At 37.2% G+C, this 20126-nt stretch overlaps 1 protein-coding gene across 1 annotated transcript in view; it reads left to right on the plus strand.

Annotated features, from left to right (window-relative positions):
* The window catches only part of FRS2 (fibroblast growth factor receptor substrate 2), a 50896-nt gene that overhangs the window by 27082 nt on the left and 3688 nt on the right, over positions 1-20126 (plus strand). The window contains exons 2-6 of the mRNA XM_086749166.1: positions 10415-10520; positions 13061-13152; positions 14875-15061; positions 18278-18436; positions 19293-19456. Of these exons, the coding sequence (XP_086605292.1) occupies positions 13087-13152; positions 14875-15061; positions 18278-18436; positions 19293-19456 (576 nt within the window). The 5' untranslated portion in view covers positions 10415-10520; positions 13061-13086. The remainder of the gene's footprint in view (positions 1-10414; positions 10521-13060; positions 13153-14874; positions 15062-18277; positions 18437-19292; positions 19457-20126) is intronic.

Consider the following 20126-nt stretch of genomic DNA (forward strand, 5'->3'; position numbering starts at 1 on the left):
TTCAGAGATTATCATAGTCCAAACTGTAAACTCAATGCCATTTACTTTAATAATTAAATTTGGCACTTTACTGGCTTTGAAGACTTGGCAAGAGCTTTGGGCCTCAGGTTCTAGGAGGCATTTGTGGTTAAATATTGGAGAGCTGACTCACTATTTAAACAGTTTCAAGCCAGGCATCCTTTTCAAGAATTAAGCTAGATTCTGTCTTCCTCTTAGGCCCCATTACTTAATTGTTGTAGCCTTCTATTTTATTTTCCCATCTCTTAGCCTTTCTCCTTGATCCTGTATCCAAAAAGCTTTTCCATAGCACTGAGCTTAAAACTTCAATCCTGTTTCTGCTGTTTTATTGTTGTGTAAAAATGATGCTTTTTGTATATGCTGTTCCTCAGAGGACATTTTTACAGAGATAGAGAATTTCCAAGAATAAAATAATTTAGTAGTGCTTGCTTGTTTAACCTGATGTCGTGGTTTAGAGTTTGATGTTCTAGCTGCTTCTTTTAAAAGGATGTAGTTAATCTGGCAGACATTCACAGAAAACAATATGGAGATGTGGATCTGGAGAAATTGTTTTAATAAGAAATTGAAAAATATTTGCATGTGTGTAAGTTGTTTTAAAATTATACCAAATAAAATAGAAGTCTTATTTCTCTGGAAGTTTAGAGTAAGAGGATCGTTTTTGGAGAGTGATTAAAGAATAAAACAAGGAATGTTGTCCCACATCCTCAGGAGGATTAATGGGGATGGTGGAGCAAACAGCTTGTGTGCTCCTGTCCAAGATGTATGTTCATTAAAGACCTAGAGTTTTCAAAATGAGCTGAGGTGAAAATTTGAAACTATTTAATGCTGTGTATATGCATGTATGCACCTATGGAATAGAACAGTTGTATCAACCTAATACCTGGATGAAAGGTAGGATTACTTTTTATATTGCATTAGGATAGGCCAAAATACGGGGTGCCACACCTGAGGATAAGGGAATGTCGGTGTTAAAATGTCACGCTAGAGCAAAGTGGAGAGGTGTAGGATCACTGTCACATAACATCATGAAGTATTTAAGTGTTGGCACAACATTGCTGCCTGCTGCAGTTCTCTCTGTTCGTCTAACTCAGCTGTTTGAACTGGTCTTTAATCTTCAGTTCTACTGTAATTGTGGTAAATATAAGAGCTTTTCTGTCATAATGAGTGGGTTTTTTAAGGAGTTACTGATGAATGGTGTTCCAGCAGATGTTCAAATTAGGTAAATTTGAGCATTTTGCTAAAATGATCACTTTTAAGGAGAACCGTAGAGAATTAATTTAATACTAACATGCCATTTCAAAATTTTACATAATGACTATTCAAGGTCAGTTGACAGTCCTGAATTTAAACAAACAAATAATGCTCCTAATTTGCTCTTCTTTATGTTTTTTTTTTCCTGTTTTTTAAATGATATTGGGTATTTTTATATAGCACCAGAGTAGGGTGAGGGGGAAGAAATAAAAAGTTGGTGATCACTTTGAATCCAAATATACTAACACGTGTACAGCAAAACAGATTGAGTTGTGAGGATCTAGGTGTTAAAAAGGAGGAGGAAGAAGAGAAAAGAAAAGCTCCTGTGAGTTGAGGAGCAGAGGACTGGCAGTGGCAGGAGGTACCGATGGAGGAATGCTGCTGAGAGAGCGTGTTCCCAGTATGATCCTGCATCAGCCTTCTCGCTGCGTGTTCAAAGAGGGCTCTGAGGGCAATGTGCCGAAGAAACAGCAAGCTTGTGTGCTGAAGCTTGTGTGCGGTGTAGTAATTTTGTTTTCATAGGAGCCAAAAGGCTTTTCAGTTGAGTTTGGGTTTTGCCAAATTTGTTTTTTGCTTTTGTTTTTTTTTTCCTTTGGAAAGGGCTAAAGAGAAAAAATGAGTGTGCATTTATTACTATATTTTAATCATAAGTCTGACAACATGCACATTTAATAAAAATGTTGAGGTAAAACTCCACCTGTTAGCATAAGCAAAGTTATAAACGAGATTCTGCAACTTCAGCTCTACCATTCATAGTTTGTTTTCCCTAATTGCAGCCAGAGGCACCAAACCCTTTCTCAGCATGTTTAGTTTCTTCTTGGATCTCTCATTGTCGTTTTTAACTCTGTTATGGTTTGTTAGCACTGCTGGTTTTTCATCCTTCTAGTACTTAAGCACCTTCAATATTAATTTTCTTAGTAATCTCTGCCAAGTGGATGAAGGGCAGGGATTATGTCTGACCTTAGTTCAGCTTGCTGTACTATTAAAACGCCTCCTCCCCAAAATGCCTTCACTGTTTAGGGGGTGAATTGTTGTTACATCATCGTTTGTCAGCCTGTGCAAGACAAGGGCCTTCCAGGATACCTGAAAGAAGAGGAATTGATTTGGAGGATGGCAGCACACATGGGCAGGCAAGGAGAGTGTTTTGTGCCCCTTTTGCCGTATTTCTCAGGGGTTTCTTCCTGTCTTGCTAAACACTCATATCCCTTTAAACCACTGTGTTTCCACAGGAGAACGTTCCAGGTCTGGCACCTCTTACATCTCTTCTGTCTCCAAACATTAAAGCAAATTAGTCAATTGTTGCTGATGTACAGAAATAATTTTTTTTTTTTCCAAATAATTATAAAGTGAAGAGGTCCTTTTTGTGACCATTAGGAGAACAAGGTTCTTGGAGCTGACCACACTCAGAAATTATGAGTTCAGGGCAAATGCTTTATTTTGGTGCTATGTCTCTGATGTGCATGTGAGGTCTGGTACGTGGGCGTCTCGTGTTCCAGAAACCTAAGTTTTGTTTTCCTGTTGAAAGAACTTGGCCTCATGGTAGTGAAGATATACTAGCCAAAATAAATAGCAGGTCAAAGTATGGGCTATTTTAAGTCCTAAGTAGGATACCAGGATTCTTAAATCATATAGAATTTGCCACCATGGACTACGTCATGACTTCGAGGAGGCAGGATTTGCCACATCAGATAAGCTGGTTATCCATTTAATCTGTTGTGTTAGCCAGTAACGAGATGAGCAGTGTTCGGCTACCAGCAAAACTCAAAGGACTGACTGCAGTACCACTTCAGCTTTCTTCACCTATCTTCTGGAAGGAATAAAATGGCAATGAAATAACCATTATTTTACTCAGTAACATTTTTTTCTATGTGGTAAGTTGATTCCTCTGTTTATTAGTCTGTCTGCTGTCTCACATGCCTGTAGGACTTCGACTTTCACGCAAAATTTGTTTTGTGTTGAAAAATTCAAGTTGCTTTGCTGTAGTGACAACTCTGGTTAATGAGCAGAGGATGTAATGAGTTACTTAGAAATTGTCTATGTATAATCTGAAATATTCAGATTTATAGTCTCAGTTTGTACTTAATCTCTGAGGTAACAGCATCCAGGTGAAAATGAATCCATGCTGTAAAAAAACCATTAGCATCAACAATGCTCAAAAGCTCTGAGCTGAGAAAATTACTTGTATCCACAGGGATTTGGTTGTGCTTTCTTCAAGTATTTCCAATTGTGAGAATTTAAAGGAGGAGGAAGATGTACTGGAATGAGCTTCAGGGAGAGGCAGGTTCTGTGCTGTGTGGCTCATCATAGGGCAAACAGAAAACAGAAGTAGAGTGGAGTTGCTAGCTTTCAAAGGAATCAAGTATGTAAACTTTAGGTTCTGTCATAAGATTTTGGACTGGTAAAGGTAATGCAAATTTTGCTATTGTTTAGGGTGAATTTTTAGAGGATTTACTAAATGAGTTGTGGATTATCTCTTAGAGCATGTTTTCCCTTTGACATATTATGTCCTCGGTATTCTTTATGAAGGACCTAGAAAAATAGGCTGCTTTATAAATTCCATCCCATCTTTGCTGCTTATATTTTTGCAGGGTGAAAATTCACTGTTAAATCTGAATAAACCTGTTGTAATCAAATATCAAGCAATGTTTAACATGGTGTGCAAGGGTGGAAATGATGAAACATGAAGGATGTCAAATCTGAAATAAATCAATTTATATTTAGTATCATTCTGTAAAGTTTGTAAGGAAAAATAAGTCCTTAAGAGAAAAATGAAGGAGAGAGGGAGAAAAAGTAAGTTGCAGAGTGGTTTGTATCTGTAAATGTTTCAGTGATTTTTGTGCCCATATACTGAAAGCCATAAAAAAAAAAGTAAAAATAAAATAACACCAATTTCTTCTAAAACATAAGACATCTGTAACATTCCTATAAGAAGCCACTCATCCAACTGTAATGAAATTAGATATCTTGTTTTCAATAGGTCATCTCTGCCACCCAAGCATTTTGTTGTGTGAGGATAGTCTTGCAGCATGTACGGGGCAGGTGTACTGATGGTGGCTGTAATACCTGCTCTGAACTGAGGATGCTTCTTTTCTGAATCCCCATAGAAACACAGACGTCCAAACACCTGGGGGCCACAAATTTTGAACTTTGAGAGGAAATTATTGAAGTTAGTTTTTTCCTATTTCAGAGTGTTCAGTTGCCTAGCAAATTATTTGTAATGCTTACTCCTAATGTTTAGATCTAGTTTAGATGCAGTTTAGAGAAACAGAATTTGGACTCTGTTTCTTACACATTAAATAGGAAGAGGTCAGTCTCTGTGGGGCAAAGGCATTGATTGACAGCGTTCAGGTTAGTGGTATAAAATACAGGATCAATCTGGTGTCATATGTTAATAATAAAAACCTTTCCTCCATGCTTCCTAGGTTCTCCTTTGCAACTTTCCACTTCCGCTTGAAGTAAAGAATTTACTTTTTTTTTTTTTTTAACCCTGGGTGACGTAGGACAAAAATGGATCTGTAAGAGGCAAAAATCTGGAAATGTGATGAGTCTATTCCTGCACAAAGTATTTTAAGTGTTAATTGTCTTAAGTAATAGTTTTGAGGAGAATAATGGTTTTTTTTAAGGAGTTTTGTAAGAGATTACAACATTAACATACTTGGAGGAAAGGAGAAGAGGGAGTTTTACATATTAGTGAGCAATTTATGCATTTTTTATATAGATATAAATGATTTGCCATTGCAATAACTTCTGATAATTCCTGTACTCCAAGGCACAGGGAGAGAGAGAGCTTTTTCTGAGCTTGGGGTGATCCTCTGTGGAGAGCTAATTCTACCTGTAAGCTGCAGATACAACAGACTTCATGAAGTCTCCACTGAGACATGGGTTTTCAGAAAAAGAAATAATTTTGTTGTCTCCCGCTTGCTTCTCTAGTTGGAGGCTACATCTACATCCTCTTACCTGAAAGGAAGCCAAAGGGAGGCACTCGAGCCATCCCATTTCAGATGGGCTCATACAACAGGTCAGGTCTCAAGAGAAAAAAAAACAAACACTCACAGCTTGCCTGTGATGCAGTTTATGTAGGGAGATTCAACCATGTCACAGGAAAATGTGGCTCTGATCTGGCATATATCTTGGGTCCAAACCAAGGCAACTGAAAGGCTTGAGGAAAACTTCCCAAGGGCCTCTGGATTTTCCTGGAAGGTCTGGTCCCTACCGCTGTAATACTGAATAGACTCGTCTAAAGAAATGAATGAAAAAGGTGAAATACTCCTGATTTTGATTTATCCATCTGTCAGTGAGTTTGACATTTAATATACCTCCAAAACTCACAACATTTTTGTGGGTTTGGTTTTTATCAGAACTACTTTCTTTCCACAGAAATTGATGTTAAACGTAGAGGGTTTGATAATACTTTTTTACTCTACCTTTTCAGGCAAATATTTAAAATAAGAATAGGAGATAAAAGTACAGAGTTCTGTGTTCTAGTGGTTGGGATTATGTCCTTTTAATTTTTTTTTCTTTTAAATAGCATAGGCCAAACAAGAAATAGTCTTTGAAAATGGCTGATGCTGACACTTTAAAGTCGATGTGGTCTTCTAAATTGGGTGATTTAGAATGTTTAGGCAAAAATGATAGCATAAGGGTGTGTTCATATTGCTTAGTTGTGATCAAAATATTATCAAGTTCTTGATAATATGCTTGATAATATGAGAATGTATATATTGAAGTGCTTGTCAACTTGAGTACAGAGACACCTTTCTCCAGTTACTCCATTATATTCATTGTTTTTTCTAGGTATTAGGATTTCTGAAGGAGGAAAAAGCTTTAGTCATTTTTTATTTTATTTTATTTTTTTTTAAATACAGTTTTGTGGTATAAAATGCCTTAAAGTTCTGTTAATGCACTTTAGTTGTTTTCTGCTCTCTATTCATAGGTCGGAGAGCAAGACATACAGAGGATCTAGCACTGTGGCAGCTAGCGGTTTGAAAAGCCCCTTTTCCATTTGAAAAGCATATGTGCAGAAGATTGCTTTACAGACAAGGCTCCCTACCTGTTTCGAGGCATGCTGTGGTTTGGGGTTTTTCCTTCCCTGTTTTTTTTAAAGATGTGCAGAAAAATGCATACAGAAAGTTTCCCTCAGTTATGGTCAGCGAAAGGAGGAGTATGATTGCAGCTTGTCCATGTGGCCTTTCTTAAACAGCGGAACACGTGTTGTTCAGACCATTCCCAGCCTGGGGAGATTGCAGAATTGCAAATGTTAAAAGTTTTACAAACTTTTGACTGTGACTTTTTGTTTAAAAGAAAAAAAAATCATCTCCTGTATTTACACCGATGTCTTCATCTTCATTGACTTTTGAGAGATTAGCATAACTTGTTGCCACTGCTTAGTCTATGAGGGAGAGAGATATGTTTTACTTTACTAAGCCAGGTAATAAATCTTACTGAAGTTATGGCAGTTCCTAACTTTCACTCCTGTTAACAAGGTTTAGATAAGTGCTGGTGCTGGTTTGTCTTGCCTGGGATTTTTACCTTGCAGTGCTGTAATGAATGTGTTGGGGAGAAGCAGCAAATACTCTCCATCCCCTTCCCCCTCCTTGCATGACAGCACCCAACTGGTGCTGATGCTTCATGAACGGGAAATTACAGGTCCTAAATTTGACAGTGTAGACATAATTAAAAAGATTAACTTTTAGGGTTGTGACTGTGAAAATGTCTACTTCTCCTTGTATGTTTAAGTTTGGGTAAATATTTTGCAATCTGGGAATATTCAAGAAAATCCCAAACAGAGTAAATAGCCAACTTGTAATTGGAAACAACTGGTTGGAGAATTTTGTTATTGCTTTACGTTTAAAGGAAGCTAAGTCCTGTGAATTTATATGCTTTTTTTTTATCCATTAAAACTCTCTTTAGATCATTTAAGAATCATTCTTGGGTAACTGAAATAGGCTAGTCTGCTTTAGGTAGACTAGCCTGTTTCATGTTAGTTAAATCATGTGAAGGCTTTAAAACTTTGCTAGAAAAAATATCAGAGTAAATACCAGTGCAAACACACCTGCATTAGCGTAGCTTGCCTGTGAAAATTTTTAATTTTATTATTTTTCTAATGACTACCTGTAAGATTCAACCAGAGCGGGTGGGTCAAGCTTTCTGCTCCCTCTTTCCTTTCTCCTGCCTGGAATATTTTAGCAGAGAATTTGGTAAATTAAGTAAATCCCAGTAATTAGTGAAAGGGCTAAATTTTCTGAAGACTGGGCAGAGGTGACTAAGGCTGTGGTTCTGTCCCCAGCTGGCCCTGGCACTTTGCTAGACTCTGCTGAGCAGGTTTGGTGTGCTAAGCCAACAAAAACCTAACCTGACCAAGAAACATAGTTAAATAATACCAGCTAGAATGGGTAGGGCCATCACAGAACCAGAGCCTATGTGTGTTGCAGAGGAATAGGTCTTGAATACAACTGTGTACAATTTTATCCAAGATCAAGAAAGCTTATGGCTAAAGAGAAAATAAATTATAGGAAGAGAATGTGACTTGCTGCAAGCTCCTGATACTAATGCCACTTAGGCACAGCAGAGAATCTCTGTTTAGTATGTGTATGCAAATACATATCTGTCAAGCAGTTGAATAAGTTTTTCCTTCTATATCTTTGTGAAATTTTGGTTTTAAGCTAAATACAAATTGTTAAGACATTAAAAAAAAGGAAATAATTATGACAATACGCTCAAAAATTTGTACTGAGTCCAAGTCATCCTTTTATGTTCACTAGAATGGCCTTACTGGGTCAGACTTGAAGTGTCGGTTTGTCCAGTATCCTGTTTCTGACAGTAAATAGTAAATTCTGAGAGCCAGTAGTAATTATATGGGGAAGGAAATAGTAAGAAGGAGCATTTTATGATCATTCAGTAAGACCCTTCTACATACTTGCAGGTTCGAGACTTTTTGAGCCCAACATGACGTCCTTGAGTTTAAAAGCTCTTCATGGAGCTTGCATTTGTCCAGTTACTTTCTGAATCTTTAAATTTTTGGAACTCATTCTCACAAGGCGTTGTGGATCATGAAGTTTAACTACATACCATGTGCAAAAAGTACTTTTGTGTAGTTTTTTGAATCTTAATAATGTCAACTGCTTCTCCCTAATGCTTGAATTTGGAAAATAGTTGTGCTTTATTTATCTTTTCCCTGACACCTATAATTCTTTACTTTTCTGCTCTGTGTGGTCCCCTTTTCCAGGCTGAGCAGTCCAAGTAGCATATTTCTGGTTTTACTCTGTCTTTTTTGACTGGAGGAGGCACGATAGCGTACGTTACTACATCTGTGGCTGCAGTGTGGATTCATACAATAGAATTGTATTTTTGTTTTGGCTGTTTTAGTTCCTTCCAAACGATTGTTTCACTTGCTTTATGATAGCTATTGAGCTAGTGTTTTAATTGAACTGCCTGGCTACATGACTGATCTTTCCTAACAGCCAAAGAGCTCCTTTGCTAGGTGTGTTATTTTTGCGTTTACCGGTATTGAATTTCTGTTGTTCTCTTGCACAATCCCTCCACAGTAAGTGTGTTCTGCAACTGTTATCATGATGCCTAGGACCTGGGATGAGTTTGGGAATACATTACTGTGGTGGTTTAGCCCAGATCACCACACAGTTTCTCACTCACCCTCCCCCTACCCAGTGGGACGGGGGAGAGAAATCTGGAAGAAAGGAAAACTCATGGCTTGAGATAAAAACAGTTTACTAAAATACTAAAAACTACAAAGATACAGAATATAAGGATATTAATATATACAAAATTAACAATGTACGATTTCTCACCACCCGATGTCCAAATGACCGATGCAGCCCGTCCTGAGCAGCAAGCAGAGGGGGGAGAGCAAGCTAGCAAGGTAGAGGGAACAATGCCAGCAAGCAAGAGAGAAGAAAAGGATGCCAAGGGTGCCTGAACAGATACCCGAATGGAATGGATGCCAGAAAAGAATGCCCCCTCCCATGGGCAACCCCCACTTATATACTGAGCATGACGTTTATGGCATGGAATACTCTCTTTGGCCAGTTTGGATCAATTATTCTGTCTGTCTTTCGCCCAGCTTCCCTCATCTGCATGTTAACGAGACTTTAACGAGACTTGGAAAGCCAGACAGTGTCCTTGGTCTTGTTAACAACAACTAGTATCATCAGAGTGTTTTTATCAACATTCTTCACAAGTGAAATCCAAAACACACCGGCTACTGAAAAGAAAATTAACTCCATCCCTGCTGAAACCAGGACAATTACTCTTGATGCTATACAAAAAAAGAAGAGTACTTTGGGTTCCCAAAATGCTTTTAATCCAGGCACAAGGCAGAGAACAGCAGATGAATATAAAGATTGCAGCAGTACTGATAAGCAGCTGTGCAATGGTCTCAAACAAGTTTGCATAGACATCCTGCAAGGCTGATAAGAAAGGCTAATAATAAAGCAGTTTTCTGAGAATTTAGCCCTCCTCTTGAGTTCAAGAAGCAGCATCAAAGGAAACCTCAAATGCTCATTTGGCAATTTTACAGAGAATGGAGGCTGCCAACTGTTAGTCTGGTGGAAGCAGCAGTTGAGCTTTTGGTGTTAAATGTGAGTGGATGGCTAGTATGAGAGTAATCTGAGGGGAGGGAGGGAAGTGAAAGCAAGCAATTTATGCTTAATGTCGTGCAGCAAGGATCATGAGGGAGACAGAGTGATGTGTTAGCCATACAAGTCAGCATTTGTGTATGTTCAGTAGGATAAGCAAGAGGGAGTTAAGCAAAGTTGTATGTGTTCTTCTGTTTGTCTGCTGTGGTTTGGTTCAGAATGTGCTAAGGGTAACGGGAGCTTCACATCTGTCATTTGCACATGCTAAATTGGGTAAGGAGTGAGTGGAAAATGAGTGGAGTCCCCAGTGTGACACGCTACACTGCAGAAGGGGACACCAGTTTATTTTCTTCCAAGACTCAGCTAGGCACGGAAGTGCTGGGGAAGCTCTAAGAGATCAGTCTCTTGTCTAAAACTCCACTTAAGATGCATCCTAGCTGTGAAGGCGGCACTTGACATAATACTGTCAAAATGATTTTTAAAAACTATGTATTTTAGTTTAGTAACTGCCATCTTAAAACCAAGAAAATTTACTTTTTTATGTACTCGTCTAGTTCTAGGTCAAATGATTAGTTCTGTGACAAGACATCATGACACTTTGAGTATGACAGAAGCCCTGATGCTGCAGCAGAGGCTGGGAATATTAATGGCCAAATCTAGGTGAGTGATTTTTTAATTCTGCCAGTTCTGTAGCTGTTTCATTTCTTCCTCATAGCCTTGGTTCATTCCTCTCCTTTGATGCACCATTGCAGTTCTTGGTTTTCTGAAGTATTAATATTAGAATATATTGGAGACAAAATAAAAAGCTCATATGATTACTGATTACATACTCTTTCTTTGTTGTTCTTGAGATACAGTGGCTATACTTCATACATCTTTATATACTACAGCTTTCTTCTTGCAACTCTAGTGATTTTTCCCAAACTACTTTGCAGTTGAGGTTTTAAAATTTTTTTTAAGTTTGCAGGCACCTGCCTCCAACAGATTTTAATTGGCTATTTTATGCTGAATGCAAAGAAAGTCATGATAGTGTAACAGCATGCTGCTCTCTAGTTCTCTTTCCACTTTGTCAAAATATTTGGGGAGGTCTAAGACTAGGCTTAAGTGCAAGCATCTGTGCCTGGAGGCTGCTAGAAGTGTCTGCAACTTTGACTGCTGTATGGACCAGACCTTGAAAACTTTTGCTGCAAATGTATATATTCATTGTTAATCTGCACTGCAGCTGTTGTCACCTGTTGCTCTTTTTAGCAGTGAGTTCTCTGGATAAATAGTGTAGCATCAGTAGGCTAACAAGACCAACATCTGAATGTTCCTGTAGTGAGGCATTGTGGGGTGCCAGGGTAGGAAATTAGTAATAGGTGTTATTACTTGTATCTCCCTTTCTAAACAAAACAGGCAGAATTCATAAGGAAAAAAAACAGAATAGTTAAAATAACAATAGGATGTATGTGTGAAGACAATTAAAAGTAGTCTGTAGCTGAGAGACTGATTGGACTGATCAATAAAATTTAGGACTTCTCTTCACTATGCTAAAAAGCAGTTGTGTGTAGCACAGCTTCTCTCTACAACAGAAGAAGCAAAAAACCAACCCCCCCTTATTTCATGTTGAGTTGGGAAAAAAAGCTCTGGTGAATTAATGCATGTATTCATGTTATGGCCAGAGTTTATATTGGAGAATCTGTCATTTTGATTGTCTGATGCTCTGCCTCTTTATTACTCGAGTAATCCAAGCCATGCTGTTACCCTTTCTGTTAAGTTCCCCATTTCACTTCTGTGGGGGTTTGGTGTCAGATTTATATGAATGTATACAGTCTCTAGGGTAGCAGTATCTCTTTGGAGTGGCTTTTCTGGTCAAGAAGAGGGGAAGAGTTAGCTGCTCTTCCTGGTATTCTTTGTACCTTATTTCTCAACAGACTAAAGTGCTACTTGGATACTACTGCTGCATGCTAATACAAATGCCTGTCTAGAAAGCAAGTCTTGGTTTTCTTAAGGTGACATCTGATTCCCCCCCCCCCCCCCCCCGCCTTTTAGTCAGGAAAAGTTATCAACTAGTTCTATTTTCCTTCCTCTTGATTCCTAATGTCATATCTCTTCTTGATTTTTTAGCTCTCTTCAAGGATTATGCCCCACTTTTCCTTAGTGTAGTGGAAATTTTAGTTCTTATCCCATATAAAGGTGATGCACATGGGCAAAGTTTTCTTTTGTCTGACTTTCTTGTATTTAAGAAATATGAGATTTACCACCCTCTGCAAGGTGGTAGAGGGAGGAGAAGCAAGTTGAACATTTTATCATACCATTTTATGAAAGTTTTGCCATACATACCAAAATCTTTAAATGAAAACATTAAAAATATATTTTTTTTCCTTAGTTTACCCATGCTGTTCTGTTAGTTGACTATTTTACTGTTTTGTAGCAAATGAAGTAGACTATGTAACACTACTTAATCCAAAGGAACTTAATAGAAACAAAACCCCAAGTTTTAATATATTTGCATTGAATGTGGATTTTTTTTTTCTTCCCTTGACGTAGATTACATAATTTTATGTACATTGCTATATGGGAAGTATTTAAAAGTGGAAGCACAGAGCCTGACTGCACAGCTGCCAGCGCAGGGCTGCCTGCAGGCCTGGAACACCTCCACCCTCTGTTGCAAGCCAACCCTGGAGCTGCTGAAGCCAGGGCAGCCTTTCAGGATTATTGCCGTGTGGGCTCTTTGTGTTGCCTGTGCCTGGTAACCTCCTACAGCCCAGGGCTTGTATGGGCGTCACTAGGGCCGTGCTCAGCAGGCTATGCCAGGGAGTGCTCATTTAGACGGAACTGGAATCCAGGTAGCTGCCTTGTGTAAAGGCCTTGGTTTAGGAGATGAGAATCGCAACCAGTAAGTAGTTGGTTTTTGTTTTCCCCCAAGCTGCTACCATGGGAATTAAGGTGACAAATCGAATGGGTCTGTTTGGTAGTAACCTCAAGTTGAATTATTGGTAGGACTTTAACAGCTCGGTGTTGCCATTCCTTAATGCTAAATCTAATGTAACTATTTTAAAATATTTGTAATATGTTGATTTTTTTTATTACTTAGACTGCAGAATTCATCCTGAAGAAGTGTAAATTCAGAGAGCAGTTTGTGTTGAGTTGTTTTGTTGATGATACTCCATTTTTACTTCAACTATATTATCATTTTGGTTTCTTTTTTCCCCCTTTAGAGATCACATGGTCTTCTAAAGAAGTCATGGGTAGCTGTTGTAGCTGTCCAGATAAAGAAACTGTCCCAGATAACCATCGAAACAAGTTTAAGGTAAGCAACTGATGTGGTATGCTGTGAATTATTTTGTTGCTTTCTTGCAGAGTAGGTCTGTGATGGAAAAAATTTAAATGAAAATAGGGTGAGAATCATTGAATGGTTAAAACATTACAGAGTTGCAGGTGTCTGTGGCTACAGGTTTCTCTAGCCCCTTTGAGAAATCCTCTCTTACCAGCAGTGACAGGAATTCTCTAGGCAGAGTAGTCTTTTTTGGTGACAGTTCTTATCTTCAGAAAGTAGATCCATCTCCATTTCAGTTAGAATGACCCCAGTAAGCGATTTACTACTTACTACTGAGTAAGATCACTACTGATTATAGCATTTTTGAGGACTTTTGTCTTTTACTTGAAGAAATTTTATTTATAAATGTGCTTCTGTCCCTTGTATCCCTGGAATTTCTAAGCTTGTGAACACTTGTTCGTGTGCTTAACATGCTTAAAGTGAAGCTGCTGAAGTCAGTGACTCTTAAGTAAACATACCTTTGCATAGTCACACAAGTCAGATTTGCTTCTGTGCTCCAAACTGTCTCTGAGTTGGCAAAGGAATGTAATGCTTCCATAGCGAAAAATGATTCATGCGTTGCCTTAGGGTAACACTGAAATGAGCTTTAAAGCCATGAGAATTTCTGGAAATGTTTAATCTTATCAGTACAAAAAGCTGAAGCATAAAATATTTTTCTGTTTTCTTGCTTTTTATGCATTTGACATAATTTTGTGTAGCTAGTTTCTATTTTTCTCCTCATAGAATTTCTCTGTTGTTTGTGTGGGTCGCTGATTTAGCAGCAGGGGGGAGAAGATGAAAGAATGTAATTTGCAAAATGAAGGAAGTTGGCATAAGCCTCAGTGGCAGACGAAACTATTCCTAATTCTTTTCAGTTGACTAGATTTCAAGCTGAAAATGTCTCTTTAAGGAGTAACATTGATTGATACCATAGGGAAGATTTTTTTGGTAGCCTTTTTATTGAGTAAGAAAGAATCCTACTAAAAGCAGCATTGTGAGATAAAATACATGCAGAGGAATATTTTCTGAATTCCATAAAGGATGCAGATGACCTCAAACTGGTTTAAAAGCAGAAAGAATTAAGAGTTTAAGCTTTATACACATGTTTTCATGCAAGATAACCATAGGTTATTTGAATTATTTGTTGACTTTAAAAAGGCAAAGAAAAAAAAAATCTAAAACAGTCTGGTGATTCAGCAAGTGCAAAGCTACACAGCAAGTGCAAGGCTATAAAGGAAGCTTTATCTTGGAGCCCCTTATCCTTTTTCATTCCTTTTCCCAAGTGTAAGTGGGGTTATATGACAAAGCAAATATTTATTTATAATAAATATAAATATAAATATAATCTGAAAGATTCCATTATCTGTGGTATAATCCTTATCCATGTGGAAATACTAGAATATGTACATAAAGCCAGTTTTTTTTTTTTTTAAATAAATATTTAACTTACTGATCACTTCAATTTTAAATTTTTCGTCAGATTTTACAATAATGTTATGCAGTCTCATTCGTATTGCTTTTAAATATGTATTATTTTAATTCTGGCTTAGGGGAGCAAAGGAACTGGTTTGGTGAGTTTTTTTAACTTTTACCTCAAGGATCATAACAAATATGACAGAGCAGATAGAGTGCATCAGTGAAACATTAAGATTATTAGGAGTGACATTGGTGCTCAGAATAGTACTTAACTAATGTTATTTAACTTACTTTTTATAGGTTATTAATGTGGATGATGATGGCAATGAACTGGGTTCTGGCATAATGGAACTTACAGATACAGAACTAATTTTGTACACCCGTAAAAGGGACTCTGTAAAATGGCACTACCTCTGTCTCCGTCGCTATGGCTATGACTCAAATCTTTTCTCTTTTGAAAGTGGCCGAAGGTGTCAAACTGGACAAGGTATGTGGAATTTTTTTATATAAAGCTTTTGGAAATATATTTTATGTTGGAAGCCAATTTTGTTTGTTTGTTTTAATAAAAAATATGTCTATGTGAATGTGATGTCTGGAAAGAATGTAAGTTACCTTATGAGGAATGTTCTTATGGTAAAATGAGGATTTGAGTTGCACGTAGTTTTTGGCATTGTAGGTCTGGAGCACTTCATGCTTGTATGTGTGGATGCTTCTGGTCAACTTAGGAGCTGGTCTTGACAGGGAAGTTCTCCTACCTCAGAGGTTGATTTGACTTTCAGGGAGGGGCAGTGAAACCTCTGGAACTGTGGAGGAATCTCCCTGGAATTTAAAGAATTTGCTATTTTTAGATTTTAATAGACTAGAGCACTATTAAGAATTGGATATCCCTACCCTGTTACTGTCTTCAGTAGCACACTTGTGTTTCATCCTGTTCTTAAACCAAATATCACTTTCATTTATATCAGTGACATAATTCTCAAATTTTGACACATTTTTGTATGAAGTGTGTAAACTTCAGCACTGCTCAGTTATTCTTCTGTGTGGCTTTAATTGGAAAAAGATGGTTACCTTTCCAGTTCCCAGATCATGCCTGCCCTGGCCAAGGTTGGCTCCCAGTGAGAAGACTTAGGCTTTTTTCTCTCTCTTCACTGCAGTAGTCCTCAAGAGAATAGCTGTTTTGGTTGAGGTCTCAGCCTCATTTTGCATCTTTCTACTGTGATGTAGCTGGGTATAGTTGGAATTCTTACATATTCATACGTTGTGAAATTAAGTTGCATTTTTATTTTCTTATAAATTTTTAGGATTTACTAGTGTTTTTATCAATAATGATATTTAGCAATTGCAATTTTCTTTTTTTTTTTAATTTCACTGTAAAAAATCAGGAAGATGAAATAACTTGATCATAAACAAATCTGGTCAATCTTCATTGTCCAAGCAGAAGTAAGGGCAGACAGCTTTTTTGTTTGTTTGATTTGTTTGGTTTTTGGGTTTTTTTAAATAAGAGTTTAGAAGGCATTCTCAATTCATCTCCTAATAAGAAATGGAGAGGTCTTCAAATGTTACAGTATGCTCCATACTAAACTAAATTTTCACACCCCTAAGAAGAAAGTAATAAACTTCGTTTTGAATAAAATAACTTCAATTGATTTTTGCAGGTTTAATTTATGGCTTCTTCTAAACATATAAAATAGATAGTAATGAAATTCAACTGAAAAATACTATTTTGAAGGTTCTTCTCCACAGCATATTAGCAAGTCTGCAAAATTTTCCACCAAGTCTGACTTTTCTGCTTCCCTTCTAATTTTTTTTTTTAACTAGAGAAGATTAAGCAGGCTGTGTAAGCAGCAACCCTTTCCTCCCTCTTTTGTTCTTGCCTTTCTTACGTAATATTAAAATACTGTGAATACTGAGAAAAAAGAAATCCAGCAGAAAATATTCTCTCTGCTGCCTCTTTGCAGTGGAGCATTGTTCCTTAGACCTATATTGGGTTTGTGGGCACAGTTGCAAAACTTCGTCTTCGCTTGGCCAGATGACAGAGAAGTTTTTCATTTGAGAATACCCTGAATACTGCCCAGCAACTTCTACTGATTGCGTTAGTCAATATTCCTGTTTGTGTTTTCCATTCAATCTCAAATTTTATCTATTGATAAGCTGTCAGGATGCACTGATGGTGAAACATTGAGTTTGTGCTGGATATTAAAAACCTTGAAGACATGTTTTGAGATCACAGCTGATAGATAATTCAGGATAGAAAACTTGGAGGAGCTGATGTGTCACCATATTGTGTAAGTGACAAATCACATTGTATATAATGTGAATGTATTTAGTAAAAATCAAGGTTTCATCAAGTTCTTTTTCCTTGCAGTTTGAGTGCCAATTTGGTTCACCTTGTATTTTAAGGAATCATTAATTTGGAAGCACTTTTTTTTAAACAAAGGAGTAAAGGCAGCTAACTTTCTTAGAGAAACATACTTGGAGCTTTTTAAAGATTGTGAACCTAGATTCTTTAATTTTATTTTTTTGTCCATTAAGATTTAAGCATCCAGTGTGAATTTTGAGAAATACACAGAAAATTAAACATAGACTATTGTACTTGAGCTGGATCGTGGGCTGGGGAGACATAGCAGAAGCAGCTCTACAGCTGCTATGTTGCAAGCATGATGCTTATTTGCTGCACCAGCTGAATATTAATTGTTGAGCATCATTCCTCTTAGCCCATTTGTTATATTCCCACCTGAGTTTTTGTTAACTTCTTACCATGCAGAGCATTTCTGGTAGTTCTGATCTGTCACGGTTCTGCGTCCTTAAATGATGATAGTAATTGCCAGCATATTAACATAATTGCACTTAGAGAACTAGCTATACAGGTAGGTAGTTTTTAGTATAGAGTGTTTTAAGATTGTAATACTCACTTGAAAAAAATGAGCACCTGCACCCACGTTTAACAAGCATGTCAACTTTAACTTCATGCTTTCAATGGAAGAATAATCCAAAGCTGCGACTTTGCTGGTGAGGGTAAGTTGGGGCACTCCCTGCTGTTTCAAGGCAAAGTGGCACAATACACCCGCAAAACACACGGTATTGCTGCTAACTTTGTGTTCTGTGTCTTATCCTTTAGCCTGAAGCAATTGGTTTGTTACTGTCCGTTTCCCACAGTTTGTCTTACTAGCTTTTCATTTTAATCTTCTTAAAGAAACTAAACTTTTACCCAGTGTTTCAATCCTTCTTTCCTGTTGTGCAGGTATCTTATTTGTATGGTAATGTAATAGAAATCTGGTTTAAAAAATACACCCTTGTAGTACCACAGTAGTTTCATTTAGTGTTTTTTTAAAAAAATATTTAACAGATATCGTTTTAATCAGCTTTAAAAAAGAAAAAATCTTACCCTGTTTTGTGGTTTGTTTGGTTTTTTTAACCCCTTATTTAGCACTCAAAACTGCGTTTTGCTCTTATCTGAATCAGTTTTCTGTTCTAATTTCACTTTTGGTGCATGGGAATCTTAGTCTTCTATTAGATAAACACTTTAAAGGTTCTCACAGTAATTTTGTGTGTTTTGGTGCAATAAAAAATTCTTAATATCTTTTCTTCTTTAACAGGTATTCATTACGTGGATTCCAGTTCTGTTTTTTCAAAGTTATATACATTGTAAGGCATGTTTCTTATGTTAAAGGATTTTGATTTTTTTTTTCTTGTGTATCTGTAGGAATCTTTGCCTTTAAATGTGCCCGTGCAGAAGAGCTATTTAATATGTTGCAAGAGATAATGCAGAATAATAGCATAAATGTGGTAGAAGAACCAGTAGTAGAAAGGAATAATCATCAAACTGAGTTGGAAGCTCCAAGAACCCCTCGGACACCTACCAGTAAGTATAGTTATACTGTCAGATGACATACCTGAATATAATGTGGTACATAGCTGAAAATAGCATTTAATTTGCATTAAGTCTTTAAGTAACTAAAATGAAAGCTAATTTAAAGCTACGAGGCTAATTACCAGTAATGCATTCTCTTGAGGTACTTGCTGATGATTCTCTTTTGAGAATCCTAAGTCTTGGGAGCAGAACTGCCATAGTGAAGCAGCGTTCTTATGAACACTTAGGAATACACCTACTAAATTGCTTTATAATATATCACAGTATTTTACTTGTAGCATTTTTGAGAAATTTTAATGTTGGGCAATGTTCCAACCTCTTTATTGGGGAAAAAAGTAATGATAATATCACATCTATAGTGGGTTTGCAATCTTTCTTTTGCTGTGAGTAGATGGATGGGTAGAGTGAAGTCCTTTCAAAATGCCAGAGGATTTTAGGTAATCTCAGGCAGATGGCTTGATATTTGAAACTAGGAATTCCAGTTTACTGATAATTTCAGAGAAACAGAAGCTTAAGTAAATAAGTCCCTGTTTGTTAGGGAGACATGTTCTTAACGGTAGAAAGGGAAGTTGGACAGGGAGTTTACTGGGAGAACTGCGGTGTGTAATACACCTGGATTTCAGTGGTTGCTTCAGACATGTTTTCCAGTAAGTATTGGGATGCTATACTCTGCAATTTGCTTTCCCTTTCCTTCCCCCAAGCAAAATTGAGTCTTGTGAATATTGAATACAATTTTATGTATTTTAATTTCTCTTTTGAAAATTGAAAATGAAGATATAAAGCATCTTACTCATACAGTAAAATGTTCTATTTTAATATGGTTTTGCTTGTTTTCTAATTGAATCAGCTCCTGGGTTCAGTGCACAAAGTTTGCCTAACGGCTATCCCAGATACCCATCTTTTGGAGATGCTTCATCACATCCTTCCAGCAGACATCCTTCTGTCGGAAGTGCACGCCTCCCCTCTGTCGGTGAAGAATCAACACATCCTTTACTTGTAGCAGAGGAGCAAGTGGGTATTTTTTTCTTCTCTTATAACTTAGATTCTACATGAGTTCAGATTTTTCTAATGCTTGTTCTGTAGGCCTTGATTTGTGTTATTCAATATCAGGTGTAATGTATTTCTACTGTTTGTTAACTACCTCAGAAAAGTTTTTGGTTTACCTCTTTAAAATGACACTTAGTAGGATAGCTTCCTGAGGAAAAGTAAGTGTTTTAAGTTGCTCTTCATATTTATGTATAAATTAAGATCTAGAAAGTATGTATTTGCATATACTCTTTCCAAAAATTTCAGTCAAAAAACTTATTTACATATAAGTCTTCTATTTGGCAAATAAAAATAATGGAATAATTTAGGTTAGAAGGGACCTCTAGAGTCCTCTAGGTCAAATTTTAAAGTTGGAGACAGCTGCGCAGAGCCTTGTCCTGTTGTGCTTTGAATACCCCAAACAAGGAGATTCCACAGTGTCTCTGAGCCGCGTGTTCCAGTGTTTCACCACCTTTATTGTGAAAGCATTTCTCCCTAATATGTAATCAGCTTTTTTTTTCCTGTTACAGCTAGTATTCATTGCCCCTTGGCAATGGAATAGCTGAACATCTTGAAAAAGGGTCTGGTTCTGTCTTTATCTATTAGGTAGCTGAAAACATCTGTTAGGTGATTTCCTGGCCTTCTCTTGAGACTG

Source organism: Chlamydotis macqueenii, chromosome 1 (assembly GCF_036417535.1).
Source record: "Chlamydotis macqueenii isolate bChlMac1 chromosome 1, bChlMac1.mat, whole genome shotgun sequence".
Classification (NCBI taxonomy): Eukaryota; Metazoa; Chordata; class Aves; order Otidiformes; family Otididae; genus Chlamydotis; species Chlamydotis macqueenii.